This window comes from Centroberyx gerrardi, chromosome 14 (assembly GCF_048128805.1).
Source record: "Centroberyx gerrardi isolate f3 chromosome 14, fCenGer3.hap1.cur.20231027, whole genome shotgun sequence".
In the NCBI taxonomy this organism is placed as follows: domain Eukaryota; kingdom Metazoa; phylum Chordata; class Actinopteri; order Beryciformes; family Berycidae; genus Centroberyx; species Centroberyx gerrardi.
In genome coordinates, this window is record NC_136010.1 from 6,199,069 (window position 1) to 6,214,068 (window position 15,000).

The 15,000-nt window shown below is 42.2% G+C and overlaps 1 protein-coding gene across 1 annotated transcript in view; it reads left to right on the forward strand.

Moving 5' to 3' along the window:
* apeh (acylaminoacyl-peptide hydrolase) overlaps positions 1-10,045 on the forward strand; it is a 12,757-nt gene extending 2,712 nt beyond the window's left edge. The window contains exons 3-21 of the mRNA XM_078288360.1: positions 37-112; positions 207-282; positions 659-771; positions 1,329-1,463; positions 2,106-2,197; positions 3,117-3,154; positions 3,248-3,369; positions 3,606-3,666; positions 3,830-3,924; positions 4,791-4,842; positions 5,975-6,078; positions 6,281-6,413; positions 6,664-6,747; positions 6,895-6,975; positions 7,227-7,315; positions 7,505-7,698; positions 8,057-8,159; positions 8,360-8,466; positions 9,717-10,045. Of these exons, the coding sequence (XP_078144486.1) occupies positions 37-112; positions 207-282; positions 659-771; positions 1,329-1,463; positions 2,106-2,197; positions 3,117-3,154; positions 3,248-3,369; positions 3,606-3,666; positions 3,830-3,924; positions 4,791-4,842; positions 5,975-6,078; positions 6,281-6,413; positions 6,664-6,747; positions 6,895-6,975; positions 7,227-7,315; positions 7,505-7,698; positions 8,057-8,159; positions 8,360-8,466; positions 9,717-9,816 (1,855 nt within the window). The 3' untranslated portion in view covers positions 9,817-10,045. The remainder of the gene's footprint in view (positions 1-36; positions 113-206; positions 283-658; positions 772-1,328; positions 1,464-2,105; positions 2,198-3,116; positions 3,155-3,247; positions 3,370-3,605; positions 3,667-3,829; positions 3,925-4,790; positions 4,843-5,974; positions 6,079-6,280; positions 6,414-6,663; positions 6,748-6,894; positions 6,976-7,226; positions 7,316-7,504; positions 7,699-8,056; positions 8,160-8,359; positions 8,467-9,716) is intronic.
* Positions 10,046-15,000: the final 4,955 nt, after the last annotated feature.

Here is a 15,000-nt window from a genome sequence, read left to right on the forward strand (position 1 = left end):
CTCATTACTGCTCTTCTTCTGTCCGGCTGAAACCAGATTACTGAGCCGCTGCTCTCCCATTCGAGGCCTGAGGGCCGTTGTCAGGGAAACAGCCGGCCACCAGCTCCTGGAGGTGAGAAAACAGACCATGATATCCACTGCTAGATTTATATGTAAGACCATTTTGATGCACCGTCACATTGTTGTTTGTGTTTATTGTTGTTTAGATCTGGGACAGCCACGGTCTCAGGAAGTGCCTCAACCTCACGGCCCTCAACAAACACGGCAGAGTGTATGATGACGGTAAGATGATGCCTGGGGCGTCCTGGGATCTAATCCGGTCCGGGAACATTGTTGCATGTCATCCCCTCTCTGTGAAATAAAGACAAAAATGCCCAAAACATAATCTTTTCATGCTTTTCATGACGACAGTGCAGCTGAGAACTCCAGTGCTTTAGTGGCGCTTAGGAAAATATATCTGTCTAAATTATCAATATAATTTGCACTGAATGTGACTATTAACTTGTATGATGTAATATACTGTAAACTGTAATCTCTAGCATTTTTCTACTAACTGTATTTGGTAAACATGCTTGTCTTTGTATCATCTGCCCTTTATGTGTTTGTATGCCTGTGTGTGTGTGTGTGTGTGTGTGTGTGTGTGTGTGTGTGCATCCAGCCCAGTTTGGCTGTCTGTCATGGTCAGAGTGTGAGACCAGACTGCTGTATGTGGCAGAGAGGAGCAAGACCACTTCAGCAGAAACACAAGATGGAGAATCTATTTGCGGGAAGGTATTGCAGCGCATGTGCACACACACACACACACACACACGCACACACACACACACACACACACACACACACCTGATGGAAAATAGGAAACGCTTTGCTTAAAGTGTATTACAAACAAATTATAAGCCATCATCATCAGGCAAACACCAGAAAATCACATGCAATTAAATATGTCTAAATATACAGTTGCTCCATTAAGTATTCAACCCTCTGAATTTATTGCACAGTGTTAATTATATCATACTCAGATTATAATAATTACCATGCACTCACAATGTGCTTATAATGCTGTATCAAGTAAAGTGTTACTGGAAATCATACTTGGGAACACTGACACACACAATGAAGAATAGCCATGATGTCTAATAAGAACACAACTTTTTTAATATCATCACTATATAATCTGTAGTTAAGGCTGGGCAATAATTCAATTTAATCATTTATTGTCTTTCAGTAGCATCATAATGTGAAGAAAATATGAGATATAGGGTGTGTTTTTGTGTGTGGGTGTATACATTCCCTTATTTGTTTATGTGTGTGTTGTCTTCCTCTAACAGGACAGGAGTGTGTATTGTGAGGACTGGGGTGAGGGTCTGAGCAGTAAGAGCGTTCCAGTGGTTTGTGTGGTGAATCTGCAGACTGGCTCAGTCAGCGTGCTGCAGGGCGTCCCGCCACACGTCTCCCCCGGACAGGTGAGGATGTGATGTCACAAACCTTAACTCAACCTGACACACAGCAACTCAGTGTTTTCCTCAGATTTTGTACACTACCAGTCAAAGGTTTGGACACACCTGATTGAATGTTCTATGTTTTTCATTCTCTTAAAGCCATTTTGATCTAAAGGCTTCTGCTTAAATGCTTGAAATTAGTTTCTTAGACAAATATAAATAGTGAAGTTGATCCTATGTATGAATTTCTTTCCAAAGCCTTTGCCTTTGCAAAGGGCGGCTGCTTTAAAGAATCTAAAATATAAGATAGTTTTGATTTGTTTAAAACTTTTTTAGTCGCTGCATAATTCCATTTGTGTTATTTCATAGTTGTGATGTCTTTACTATTATTCTAAAATGTGGAAAATAGTAAAAATAAAGAAAAATGTGGTGTGTCCAAACTTTTGACTGGTAGAGTAGGTTAAGTTTGAATTCAACTGTGTGTGTGTGTGTGTGTGTGTGTGTGTGTGTATTGAAACATAAACTCCAATGCAGTCACACTGGTGTTGTCTTTGATTGGTTGGTTAGTTGATTGCTGAAAATCACACTTTATATGCATATTGATGGTATTGAGGTTTGTGTGTGTGTGTGTGTGTGTGTGTGTGTGTGTGTGTGTGTCCTCTGCAGGCTCTGTGGGCTCCAGGCGGTCAGGCGGTGGTGTTTGTCGGCTGGTGGCACGAACCCTTCAGACTGGGACTGAAGTTCTGCTCCAACCGCAGGTGAGAGAGCTGCTTTTGGTTTTTGACTCGGCAATAGCGACTTAAGAACTGAAACAGACAGACTCAAATAGTGGTGTATCAGTCATACGCAGTTAGAAATATTTTACTTTCTGACCAATAGTTTTCATACAGAGTGGATGAATAAATGCTTCGACACAGTCTCAGCACCAGTGTGGAACAGTCACTATTGGGCCTTTGTAAAGAAAAATACCACCTTTCTACAAACACTTACTGTACATGAAAACATTACAGAAATTGCCATTGCGTACCATTAATATCTGAGTCTCTGTTTCCTGACTCAGATGTCGATGCCTAGTCCTCCTTACTGGCTTGACGTCAACTCGATCAATCGATTCAGAAGGAAGATTTTCATTGCACTGTTGAGAGTTTTAATTTAAATGATTGCTTATCATACTTAAAGCTACACCGGGCAAGATTTTTAGGTAAAAATACACCTGTCTTATCAGCCTAAATCACAAAGTGGGGCAGTAGCAGAGAACAACATCCCATCTCCCTTAACTGAGACGCAATAGATTTGCCTTATTTGCCCAAATTATGATTATTATTATTATTGTTATAGTGGCAGGTATGGTCACCGGAGGGAAATCTTCTAGTGCACAGCAAGTGCCGCATCAAAACTGAAGAGTGAACTAGAAAACTTGCTCCTAAACAGCAGCGAGTGAGCAGAGAAAGCTGGACTCACCAGTTTGGTTGAACCTCTTCGCCATCTGCACCCCAACAAAGAAATTTAGATGTGTGGGGTGCATTTACTGATGTCACTTTACTCAATTTCTGGGTATTGCAGCCATCCAACACACTAAACTTCCTAGTGCAGCTTCAAACTGTTGGTAAATGATTGATAATTGTCATCATTTGTTGCTGTTTCACTTTATGTCTCCTCCTCTTTAAACTGTTTCAGGTCAGCATTATTCAAGCTTGACCTGGACGGACACTGTGGTGAGTGTGGAGTCTTTGTCTTCTTCTTAATTTAACTCACACACTCTCTCTAGTTTGGCTCATCTGATCCCCGTCTCTCCTCCCCCGAACCAGAGTGTGTGTCGGGTGAAAACCTGTCGGTGTCCTGCCCCCGACTCAGTCCAGACGGGACCAGGCTGCTCTACCTGCAGGGCCGCGTGTTCGGGCCGCACAGCCAGTGCCTCAGTCTGCAGGAGGTACTGTGTGTGTGTGTGTGTGTGTGTGTGTGTGTGTGTGAGGGCGGGGCTGTGTGTTTGTGATTGCACCTTTGTTGGGTTTATTTCCCTCATTGCTTTCTATTTTTCCCTCTTATTCTAGTGTGGGTAAGTATTAAAGTGTGTGTGTGTTTGTGGGTGGGAGACAGTGTGTGTATGTGTGTGTGTGTGTGTGTGTTCGTTCCTTGTATTAACAGTGTCCCTTCACTCCTCTACAGTATGACCTGGAGAGCAGGAAGACCTCCACACTGTTGGATGTTGTCAACAGACCACAGACTGGTAGGTGATATTCTTCATATTGCAGTCAATTTTTAGACCTTTATTTATTTTATCCATGGCCTAATTTCCTCACAAGGTTTCGTCCCAAATTTCATCTTATGTTATTATAGAACATCAAAAGTGAAACGTCAAAAGTTAATCTCTCTCTCTCTCGCTGCCTCAGGTGAGTTTGCTGGTGTGTACGAGGCTCTGCCGTCCTGCTGCTGGTCTGCAGACAGTCAGAGAGTGGTGTTCAGCAGTGCATGCAGGAACTGGAAGGTAACACACACACACACACACACACACACACACATACAGAAACACACACTTATACACACCAAACAAAGGGACATGGACACACCCACGCACAAAACATTTTTTCAGTTATCTGATACTGCATATATTTCACATGGAAGAGAGTTTTCATTATACAAACATTTCAGAGGCAGAGCGGCTCTGGAGGCAGAAATACTCTGATTGGTTGAGTTAAACCTCAGTGGGCGGAGCCAAGGAACCACAGGTTTCAGAGCAAACATTAGCTGACTGGCAAACCTGAATCACAAACAGGGAATGCTGGTCAAAACATCAATGAAAAATATAAACGGAAATTACTTTTTTTTTCATTCCTTCATGACCATGGAACTCATTATGTTGGAAGGTCAGCAGCTAGCTAACTAGCTAACTAGCTTACTGTACCTAGCTATAGGCTAGTATGGCTAGTTTGAATTTAGAAGGTCAGCTATGCTAACTAGCTAACCTAGATAACTGGCTGGACTGCATTTTTTCAGTTAGTAGCAGAGCGCTAGGCTTCATAATATTAGCTTCCTCCTCTCTTACCTCTTGTCTTTTTCACTGGGCTTCAGTCTAATGTTACTGTGGTTCTTTGGCTCCGCCCACTGAGGTTTAACTCAACCAATGAGATTATTCCTGCCTCCAGAGCAGCTCTGCATCCAAGGAATGTTTGTAGAGCTAAAACTCCAATCTGCGTATTTGTTATCCTTGGTTTGTAGGCTATATGTTGTAGTGTTATTGTGTATTTTGTTTACATCTCATCGTATATCAATAATACTCCCTCCTTGTCCTTCTCTCTCTCTCTCTCTCTCTCTCTCTCTCTCTCTCTCTCTCTCTCTCTCTCTCTCTCTCAGGATCTCTTTGTGGTTGATAGAAGAACAAAGAAAGTTACCTCTCTTTCCAATAGTAAGAGTCCATCCTCTCCTCCTCCTCCTCCCTCTAATCTTCCTCTTCCACCTTCTCCTCCCTCTCTTCTGCCTTTATCTTCTTCTTATCCCTTTCTTTTCCCTCCTCCTCCCTCTCCCCTGTCTCCTCCCGCTTCTCCTCTTTCTCCTCCTCCCCTGTCCCCCTTTGCCCTTATCCCCTCTTCTTCCTCCTCCTTTGCCTTTTCCTCATCCTCATCCTCCCCCTCTTCCTCCTTCTCACTCCCATCTTCCTCCTCCAGATCCTCTTCCTCATCCTCCTCTACCTCCTCCTCTGTCTAATTTTCCCCTTCTTCCGCCTCCTCCTCCTCCTCATCTCCGTCATCAGGAGCACAAGAGAGAACTGGAAGGTACGACAGTCAGACTGACAGACAGAACGTCAGACTGCAGCGTCCTGTCTGGAAGTTTCAAAATAAAAGTCTCCATTCACCACAACAATGACTGCTTGGCACCAAAATAGAAATGAAAGAAATACAGGACAGTGTTTCCACGACATTCATTTAGCAGCAGTGGGCCCCCGCTGTTTTTTGCGGGTGCCCGTCAGTGTTTTAGAGAAATCATTACAGCTACTATGCACACATTATGCTAATGTTTTGGGTTAGTAGCCATTGCATGCAAACCACCACGATAAATGAAAAATCCAAACTAAACCACCGCATAAAGCTTGCTGTTTCCGTTCATGCGTTGAAGCACAACAAAAAGAGTATCTGCCCATAACTACCCATAATTCCTGGGGTCAAAATTATTATAATGATGTCAGAGCACTGATCTGAACTGTATTGTGTTTGTTAAAAAGAAATGTCACCTGTAGCCTACATGTTCACCTTACATTTGGTGATTTTTATTTTAAAAAACTAAAGAACTAACAGTAGGTGGTTTGTGACTTGGTGTCTTTTACTTACAGTTAAGACCAGTACAGTTAATACCAGTAGAAGCTGAATTATTTCACTGAAAATCTTCATCAGAACTCTCTCTCTCTCTCTCTCTCTCTCTCTCTCTCTCTCTCTCTCTCTCTCTCTCTCTCTTTCTCTTTCTCTTTCTCTGTCTCTCTCTCTCTCTCTCTCTCTCTCTCTGTCTCTCTCTCTCTCTCTGTCTGTCTCTCTCTCTCTCTATAGATTCCTCCAGTCTCTCTAAGGTTTATGGCAGTTGGAAGCTGCTGACAGTGCAGAAGGACCTGATGGTTGTCTGCTGCTCCAGCCCCAACACTCCACCAACTCTGGTCAGAGACCACACACACACACACACACACACACACACACACGTTTATAGTCAGTCAGATTATAAACAACCTATGTGCTAAAAACCTGCAATCTCCTGCATTTAAAAACAATATTAGTTCATGAATTAATTTACATATTATGATTTCTGTCTTTTGTGGTGTGTGTGTGTGTGTGTGTGTGTGTGTGTGTGTGTGTGTGCAGATGGTGGGTTTCCTCCCCTCGGCAGGTGAGGCTGTGGCCTGGCGAACTCTGCAGAAGCCAGTGGTGACCTTTGACCTCCACTGGACAGTTCTGGATGTCACTCCTAAACCTGAGGAGGACAACATACAATACTGTGAGCAAGATAATACACACACACACACACATATACACACACACACACACACACACACACACACACACACATATAAGACAAGACAGACAGAAATGCAAGCGATTAAACTATTAAGCAATCATCAATCTAGAACAGATCACTGTGTTTAAGCTCTTTTTAAAATTCTCTCTCTCTCTCTCTCTCTCTCTCTCTCTCTCTCTCTCTCTCTCTCTCCCTCTCCCTCCCTCCCTCCCTCCCTCCCTCCCTCCAGCTGGTCTAGATTTCGGGGCTGTGCTGGTGAAGCCGTCTCGTTCTCTCCATGGAGTGAAGATTCCTCTGGTCGTCTTCATCCACGGTCAGTGTCCAGCTCCATTTATTTTTTTACTAATCTACTTTAACCTGTAAGATTTAGATTTCCCTTTGGTTGGTCCATGTATTTCATATGACAGGAAAACATACAGTTTACATTATATTATGATTTTATGTTTGTCTGTTAACCCAGGCGGCCCGCACTCCCAGTTCCCTGCAGAGTGGAACATCACCACCGCTGGACTGGCTAAACTGGGCTTCGCTGTGCTCATGGGTGTGACTCACACACACACACACACACACACACACACACCTACACACACACGTTTAGGCGCATACATGCATGTATGCGTGAACATCTGCATGCACATGCTTCTCCTAGCTTATTTGCCTCCTAAATTCACATTATCAAAGCTGTCATAAGTGCCAATTAACAGCGGAAATCTCTCTCTCTATCTATCTCTATCTGTCTCTCTATCTATCTCTATCTATCTCTATCTCTATCTCTAATATCTCTCTATCTAGTGAACTACCGGGGCTCTACAGGTTTTGGCCAGGACAGCATCTTGTCTCTGATTGGTCAGATCGGTAGCCAGGATGTGAAAGATGTGCAGGTATTGGTTGTTTGAATCCTCTGATCCAGAGTCCTATATAGTGAAGTTTGGCAACAACCTCAATGTAAAGCATGACATCAGTGTAAAATATGACTTTCTCAGCACTGAAAGTGTGACAGGGAGAAAAACAGACAACTTAAAATATAAAGGTGCGAGTCCTGATTGCAACTGACTGACTGTTTTACCCAGAGGGCCGTGCTCACTGCGCTGCAAAGCGACGCGACCCTCGACCCCAAGCGCTTGGCTGTGATTGGCGGTTCCCATGGCGGTTTCCTGTCCTGTCATCTGATTGGCCAATACCCAGACTTCTACAGAGCGTGTGCAGCCAGGAACCCAGTCATCAATGCTGCTACTCTATTGGGAACCAGTGATATAGTGGACTGGTGAGACACACACACACAAAGCAAAGCATCCACACATCATGTTCGTTGTGTAATGCACTGTGGGATTTGCCTGGAGGACTGAGTGATGTCACTGCAGGAGGCGGCCATCTTTATATGGTCCATCAGAGTTTACAGTGAGAAACCTGTAGATGATTTTACTAAACCACTGAGGTTTAACTCAACCAATGAGATTATTTCTGCCTCCAAGGAATGTTTTTAGAGCTAAAACTGTTATTGTGTATTTTGTATACATCTCTCTCTCTCTGTCTCTCTCTCTCACTCTCACGCTCTCTCTCTCTCTCTCTCTCTCTCTCTCTCTCACTCTCTCTCACACTCTCACTCTCCCCTCCCCCTCCAGGCGTTACTCCACTGTGGGGTTACAGTACTCATACGACCAGATACCCTCTGCTGAAGCCTTGGCTACCATGCTAGAGAAATCACCCATCACACATGCTGCTCAGGTCAGACACACACACACACACACACACACACACACACACACACATATATTCTTGTAAAGGAAACAATTTGAAATACTGAAACTTAAAATCTGAGAAACTGTGCATGTGAACAGTTCATGCATTAGACCTTGTGTGTGTGTGTGTGTGTGTGTGTGTGTGTGTGGGGGTGTGTGTGTGTGTGTGTGTGTGTGTGTGTGTAGATCAGGGCTCCGGTGCTGCTGATGCTGGGAGGCAGAGACAGGAGAGTGTCTCCTCACCAGGGTCTGGAGCTCTACAGAGTGCTGAAGAGCCGAGCTTCACCTGTCAGGTAGGACTGAGTCTCAACGTTAACACACAGGGCTGCAAAGTTATCGTGTGTTTAATAATTAAAAATTAGAAAATTAGCATCTTGGCAATATTGAGACTTTCTAATCCATTTAGAATGTCTGCTGTCGCTGAAAATGTTGAGATAATAAAATAACTGTGTTCCTCATATCTTTAAGATTAATAATTGTGATTAATAATAGTGATCATAATAATAAGGAATCATGATTTTAGCCATAATCATTGAGCCCTAGTATTGCTGTAGATATCTGAGCAGTGGGGCTTTTTGTATCCTTACAGTAAATGTCTTTCAGCCATGTTGGACCTCTGTAATATTTAAATCCTTTGTATTATACCTTAATTCAATAGATGTACATAAAGCGTTTCAATTAAATCAAGGCAGTTGTGTGTACATACAGTGATGTGATCTCACATATCCCGAAAATTTTGGACAGATCTAGAGTCTCACTTTTTTGAAGCTGCTAACACTGTCTACTCTTTTCATCTTAGGGATATTATCTGTTACTATAATAATCCAGATGATGGCGCTCTTGAATATCTGATTAATTTCATTATCCTATATGCAAAGTTTTTTATTCACAAACAAAAGTTTTCTAAATCACTACCTAAGATCTCACCTTTTCTCCTAGAACTGAATTCTCTACTTAAATCACTCAGTTTATTAAACAACAAAAAAAGTAATAAGCTATTGAAACATTATGGAACTTTTTTCCCTGAAACTACTAAATATGTTTATATTTGTGTGTATGTGTACTCCTGTTTTTATTTTTTTGTAATTGTCTTTTAAATTTTCCCTCTATGTTCCTCATATACATTTGTGTCCTTACATTTGATCTATATGTGCTGCTATTGTTTACCTGAATTTTTGTATATTATTCCTTTGTTTAAAAAAAAAAAAAAAAAGTGATGTGATGTGATCTCACAAAATCTCAGAATCAGAATCAGGTTTATTGCCAAGTAAAGTTCACAATACAAGGAATTTGCCTTGGTATGTAGGTGCATGCAATAAACATGGAGAAAAATAGGAGGTAGAAGTAAAAGAGCACAACAAGTACTGTAAGTCAAGAATATAAATAGAAAAAAACAAAAAGAGATATTTACAATACAGAATGTGAAAAAATATAATTTAAAAAATGTGCAATATATCTGCTATCTGGTCTCAGAAATCCCATCAAAAAGATTGACAGGTGTAAACAGATAATCACAGTGAGGACGTTCATGTTGTCTGTCCAGGCTGCTGTGGTTCCCAGAAGACGGTCACTCTCTGGCCAGAGTGGACACACTGGCCGACTGCTTCCTCAACACAGTGCTGTGGCTGCAACAACACCTCTGAACACACACACACACACACACACACACACACACGCACACACACACACACACACACACACAGCTGCTGTTACAGAACACAGAGGATAAATGAGTTCATCTTCACAGCACTTGACAATGTGCCGCTGCCTTTTTCAACAACACAAAACACAAGCAGTATTTTAAAATGTACTTTTAAAAAATATTTTCAAATTTCAAACCATGTATAAAACAACATCTATCAGATATTTGTTTTCTAGCTGTTGTCATATTGGGTTTCTTAGCACTGTACGTAAATAAAATGTCTTTGAACTTTCACTGGCCCATTTAGTTTTGTTTGTTTATTCCACAATGATAAAACATAAGTGATTAAGAATGGTGATAAAATACTTTTGATGACAAAACACAAAGGTTAAAGTTAAGTTTATTGAGTCCAAGTCTGCGTCTTTTTCACTTTAGTGTCTTAAGCCTTTTGGAAGTGCTGGTCACATGCAGCATTTTATCATCAATAAATCATTACCACATTCATTTTGAGACATTAGTATAATTACTGTAAACTCTGTCACATCTGCAACATTACAACATTTTGTACCATGTGGTCCCATCATCAGCAAATAAAGACAGCCCAGTCTCACAGCACAGGTGCTCTATTATATATATATATATATATGCTGTATATATACTGTTGGAGCCAATATGGGTGTTCTAAGTTTGGTTGATATTAGTCTTTGCCATAATTACTTTCACTCTATGCCAATAGGGAGCAATAGCGCAGCTGGTAGTTGTCACAATTAGGCATTAATATGCACCTGTGCACCTAGTTTGGTGTAGTTGGATGGCGGCAGGGGAAATAGTTCTTACCCAAATCAAGCAAACACAAGGCAAGAAGAACTCAACAACTGTAAAGATGCAAAAAATTTCACGTTGGAACATACACCAAGAATCATGGATCTATCTGCAATAAAGGTTGGTGTAAAAGAACCAAACTAATGTCATCCAGTCACCACTGTGCTCATTGGCTTGGCTAAAAGAAGCGAACCTTTGGATGGATAGACTGTAGCCAGTTTGTCACAACATATACAGTACATGCATACATACACATATATATTATGTCCAGCAGATGGCAGTCTCTCCCCACTGTAACATCAACTATTTTTGTTCTTTCCTTTTCTTTCTAATGAGAACATTTATAACTTGTCATTACAAATAATACGTTTGTTTACATAGCAAATATATTGTAATTTTGCATCTTGTTAAACAAAACAAATGAACATAAGGTGCATCAGTGGAATAAAAAAAACATACATAAGATATAAAACACAATAAAATGACAAGGTGTATTTAAAGGCCAGTAGCAATCGATCAGTCCTTACAGCTGTATCCTACTGTAACAAATGAAGCGGCCCTCGATATTTGACAACTCTGACAACAGAGGTCATGATCAGCAGAAAAGACTATACAACAGTCCAAAAGTTCCTCTTGATATCTATGCATGCAAATAATGTGCACAAACAAAAATCACAGCAACTCAAAGTGGTTCAGTTTCTTAACAGGCAAAGCTTAAGAAGTGAGTCTCCTCTGAATCAATCTTGGTTTCCATCCATCTGAATGAATGACAGTGAACGACCATGTTTAGTAAGAGGAGTTTGTAAAATACTGCATCTCATGTGATGTTTTCTGGAGATGTCAAACGATTCTGAGCCTCAGTATTTAAACTCGTGTTGAAATGAGGCTCTGGCACCAGATATAAAAGCCACTGGCCCACAATCTTTAAAAAAAAAAAAAAAAAAGAGACCTAAAACTGAAAGTCTTGTGACTCTTACAGCCTAATTTCAAACGTGACATCTGATGCCTTCTAACCACACAGACCGTTACAGAGCTGCCAAGAAATAATGCCTCTACCCAAACCATCCAAAAGCTATTCTCTTTTACTTTTACTGGCTCTTTCACTGGCCTGCCCAAACAAATGGCTTTCTATAACACTCACCTTTCAGCCAAACTGCCATAGACATGAACAGATTACAGGCTACTGTATATCCACCAAATCAATCACCGCTACACCACAGAGCCAAACCTCACAGCTTCATAATTCAGCTTCTCAATTGTCAACTTTAGTGTTGCCCATGCATCTTCATTAATATTTTCTCCCTCTCTCTCTCTCTCTCTCTTTCCTTCCTTCTCTCATTTCTGGGCTTCACGTTGTCGTGATCTTCCCACAACTTCTGGGGCAGACATTACAGATTTTAATTCTCTTCCTGTCGGGAAAACCAACCTCCCACACCAGCCAACTCAAGATCTCAGTGCATTTTTATTTCCACAAACAAACCCTGTCCCGCTGCACTACTGGGTGAAAATATAGGGCAACATTTTCAGAGGCAGAATCCAAGGGAAAGTGAAAACTGACTTCTGTTGTGTCCAAATTCTCCAAACATGCTCAGAGCACGTTAGGGAATATGTGGTCACACTCTGAGGAAAAAGGGGATAAAACTGGGACCCACAGAATTTATTTGAGGTACGGGACAAGGTTAAAAGGTGCTTGGAACAAAGAAGAAAAACAGAGAGAGCTACAAAAATGGTGCAAAGTGTCAAAAAAAAAAAGAAGAGTGCCTTGGACCTTTGTTTCATTTTGTTTCACGAGGTTAAAAGGTGCATTTGGACAGCTGCTATGAAAAGCTTTATCCTCTATTCGGCAGTATTTGGGTGGCCTTTATATGACTCGATAGTGGCCTCGAACAACAGGGTTCGCCACTTTATTCCCTAGACCGACACAAGTGGGCGTTCCTTCTGCTGACACAGTGACACCGGCGACAAATGAAATCCACAGAAAACAGTTTTTTGAAAGATTAAGTGCCGGTGGCCTCACAGCCCGCGCCAGAGCCCCACTTCCGCCAGAGTTGAGACGTTCGAGGCGGCCAACAACTGTTCGACGTCTTCCAGAAACTCTCCTACAGCGCTAACCGTCGTAGATGCGAGGCTCTGGGCTGCGGTCTGCCATCTCACCCCGCCGCCCCAGACACAGTGGCGATGTTAATTGTCCCCTCCACCAACACCCTGTTCTGCGGCCTTGACTGCAGCTGCCGACTGGTGAAGTCACTAAGATGTGGGTGTTGGGTGAGGTCACCAATTTGAGACGGAGAGAGAGAGAGAGAGAGAGAGACTGAGACTGTGTGTTGGTGAGGAAGAGACAGATACAGAAAAGAGCAGTGAGACAGAGGCAACTGGGTGTTCGAGACAATGCGTGAGCCAGATAGAGGGAGAAGTTCCCGGCGCCCCTCCGTGGTATTCTGCTGTGTGGGCCGGGGCACAGAGACGATGTATTGTTGCCTGCTGAAGACAAGGGGGAAGACTCATGGCCGCGCTGGGTGTACGTAGGAGGTAGACGGACAAAGGGAGGAAAGAGACAAGTGTGTTTTCTAACGCCGGAGGAGGACAAAAGAGCCTTTTGGAGTTGGTTTGTTCTGGTGCTTCCCCTCTCCAGCCGGCTGCAGAGCACAAGAGAATGAAGTAGAACAACACAGCAGAGCAGAGGACAGTGGAGAAGAGTAGAATAACAGCAGATCAGAGCAGAGCAGAATAGAATAGGAAAGACTGAGCAAGGGTTTAGTTTGGACTGTTCCATAAGACGTGGGGTCCGGGGACCACCAGGGGTCCTTGAGGGGGCTCCAGGGGGTCCCCAGCAAACTGATGAATTATTAAACTTCACCATTATTTAATTTACAAGAAGTTAACACAATTAGAGAATTAGAGAATGTAGAAGAATGACTGTTTTTATCATAGTTTCACTGTTCTCTCTCTACCTGCAATACAGATAGTCATGGAATTCTGGACATCATATCTAAGAATAAAAATATTCTCAGATTCGGGTTTGAGAGACAAAATCTCATCAAATGGGGGTCCGTGGCCCTAATGTGGACTAAATTAGGGGTCCTTGATATGAAAAAAGGTTGAGAATCACTGCCATAAGAGACTGGGTTGGGTTATGCTAAGCTGAGATAGAGAGTCCATACTTCATTACTTTAAATGCATACACAAAACAATCCACCTTAAAACACTTTAAGACTGTTAAAGAAACAGCTAATGGTGATGTACCTTGCATTTATAGCCCCATTTCTTTGTTTGGTGGTGTATTTTTCTTGTGGATAACTGGAAAAACGGAGATGACGTCAAGTTGAGATGAGATACTTTTGATCGCAGAAAATGTTTCAGCGATCTAAAACATCAGCGGTAAACGTCAGGTTTTGGTGTCAGTCCCTCAGAATCAAAGAGCGAGGGCTTCTTTCTAGAGCCGCCATTTTGCACCGAGAGACGTTCAACAATCATCACAGGGAGAAATCCATCGTAGAAGAGGAGAGAGACCGGTTTCTCCACCCACAGGAGCAGGAGAGAGACCAGAATGCAATGCAGCCACAAGACATGTTGTGTTTTGGGTAACGCTCACTTTTTCTCAATTGGAAAAACTCTCTTGCTCTTACAACCACTATCACACAAATCACCAACTGAAGTAGAAGTATATAAGGCAGGTTGAGGGAAACTTCATCACGGAAATAACTCCTGGAATGCACTGAACATCACAAATTGATGATATATAACAGTGTAACAGGGTGGATTTCTCCTTTAAGCTAAGGAAAAATGGCCTTACCAGAGCCGGGCCAAGTCAAATGCTTATTACACAGGATTTGAGCGCACTACTTGAAGCCTGCAGACGAAGAACACACAGCTGGTGGACACACTGCCTTTACTGTTTGGTGGAAAAAAGAAGATTACAACTGTGCAGGAACGCTCTTTATCGCAAATGTTTCTTTTGGGAATAATAGAGAATAAGCATCCCATAAATTCTGTTGGAGGTTGATATTAAGTCAAATAAAGGTCGGGTAGTGGATCTTCCTCTGTGTGCTGTCTTTCTAAATTGGCCCTTGAGTTGAAAACCTAACACTGCTGTCAGATTAAAACCTTGTATCTCGAAGAAAAACAGTATTTTTTCTGGCTGTTCACTGCATGTCTGGAATGGATTCATTGGATTTGAGTCTTACTCAGCATATAAAGCGCGGTGTAAACTTCCCTTTCAGGTAAACAAATGTCAAAAGTGGATTTACGAGGTGAATAAACCACATTGTCTTCCGGAAAGTTCCAGCAGCTGCCACCCTTCACACTTCCAAATGGCAAATTCCCCTCTTCTCATCCAAACCCGGGTGCCATGACCTTCACCCGT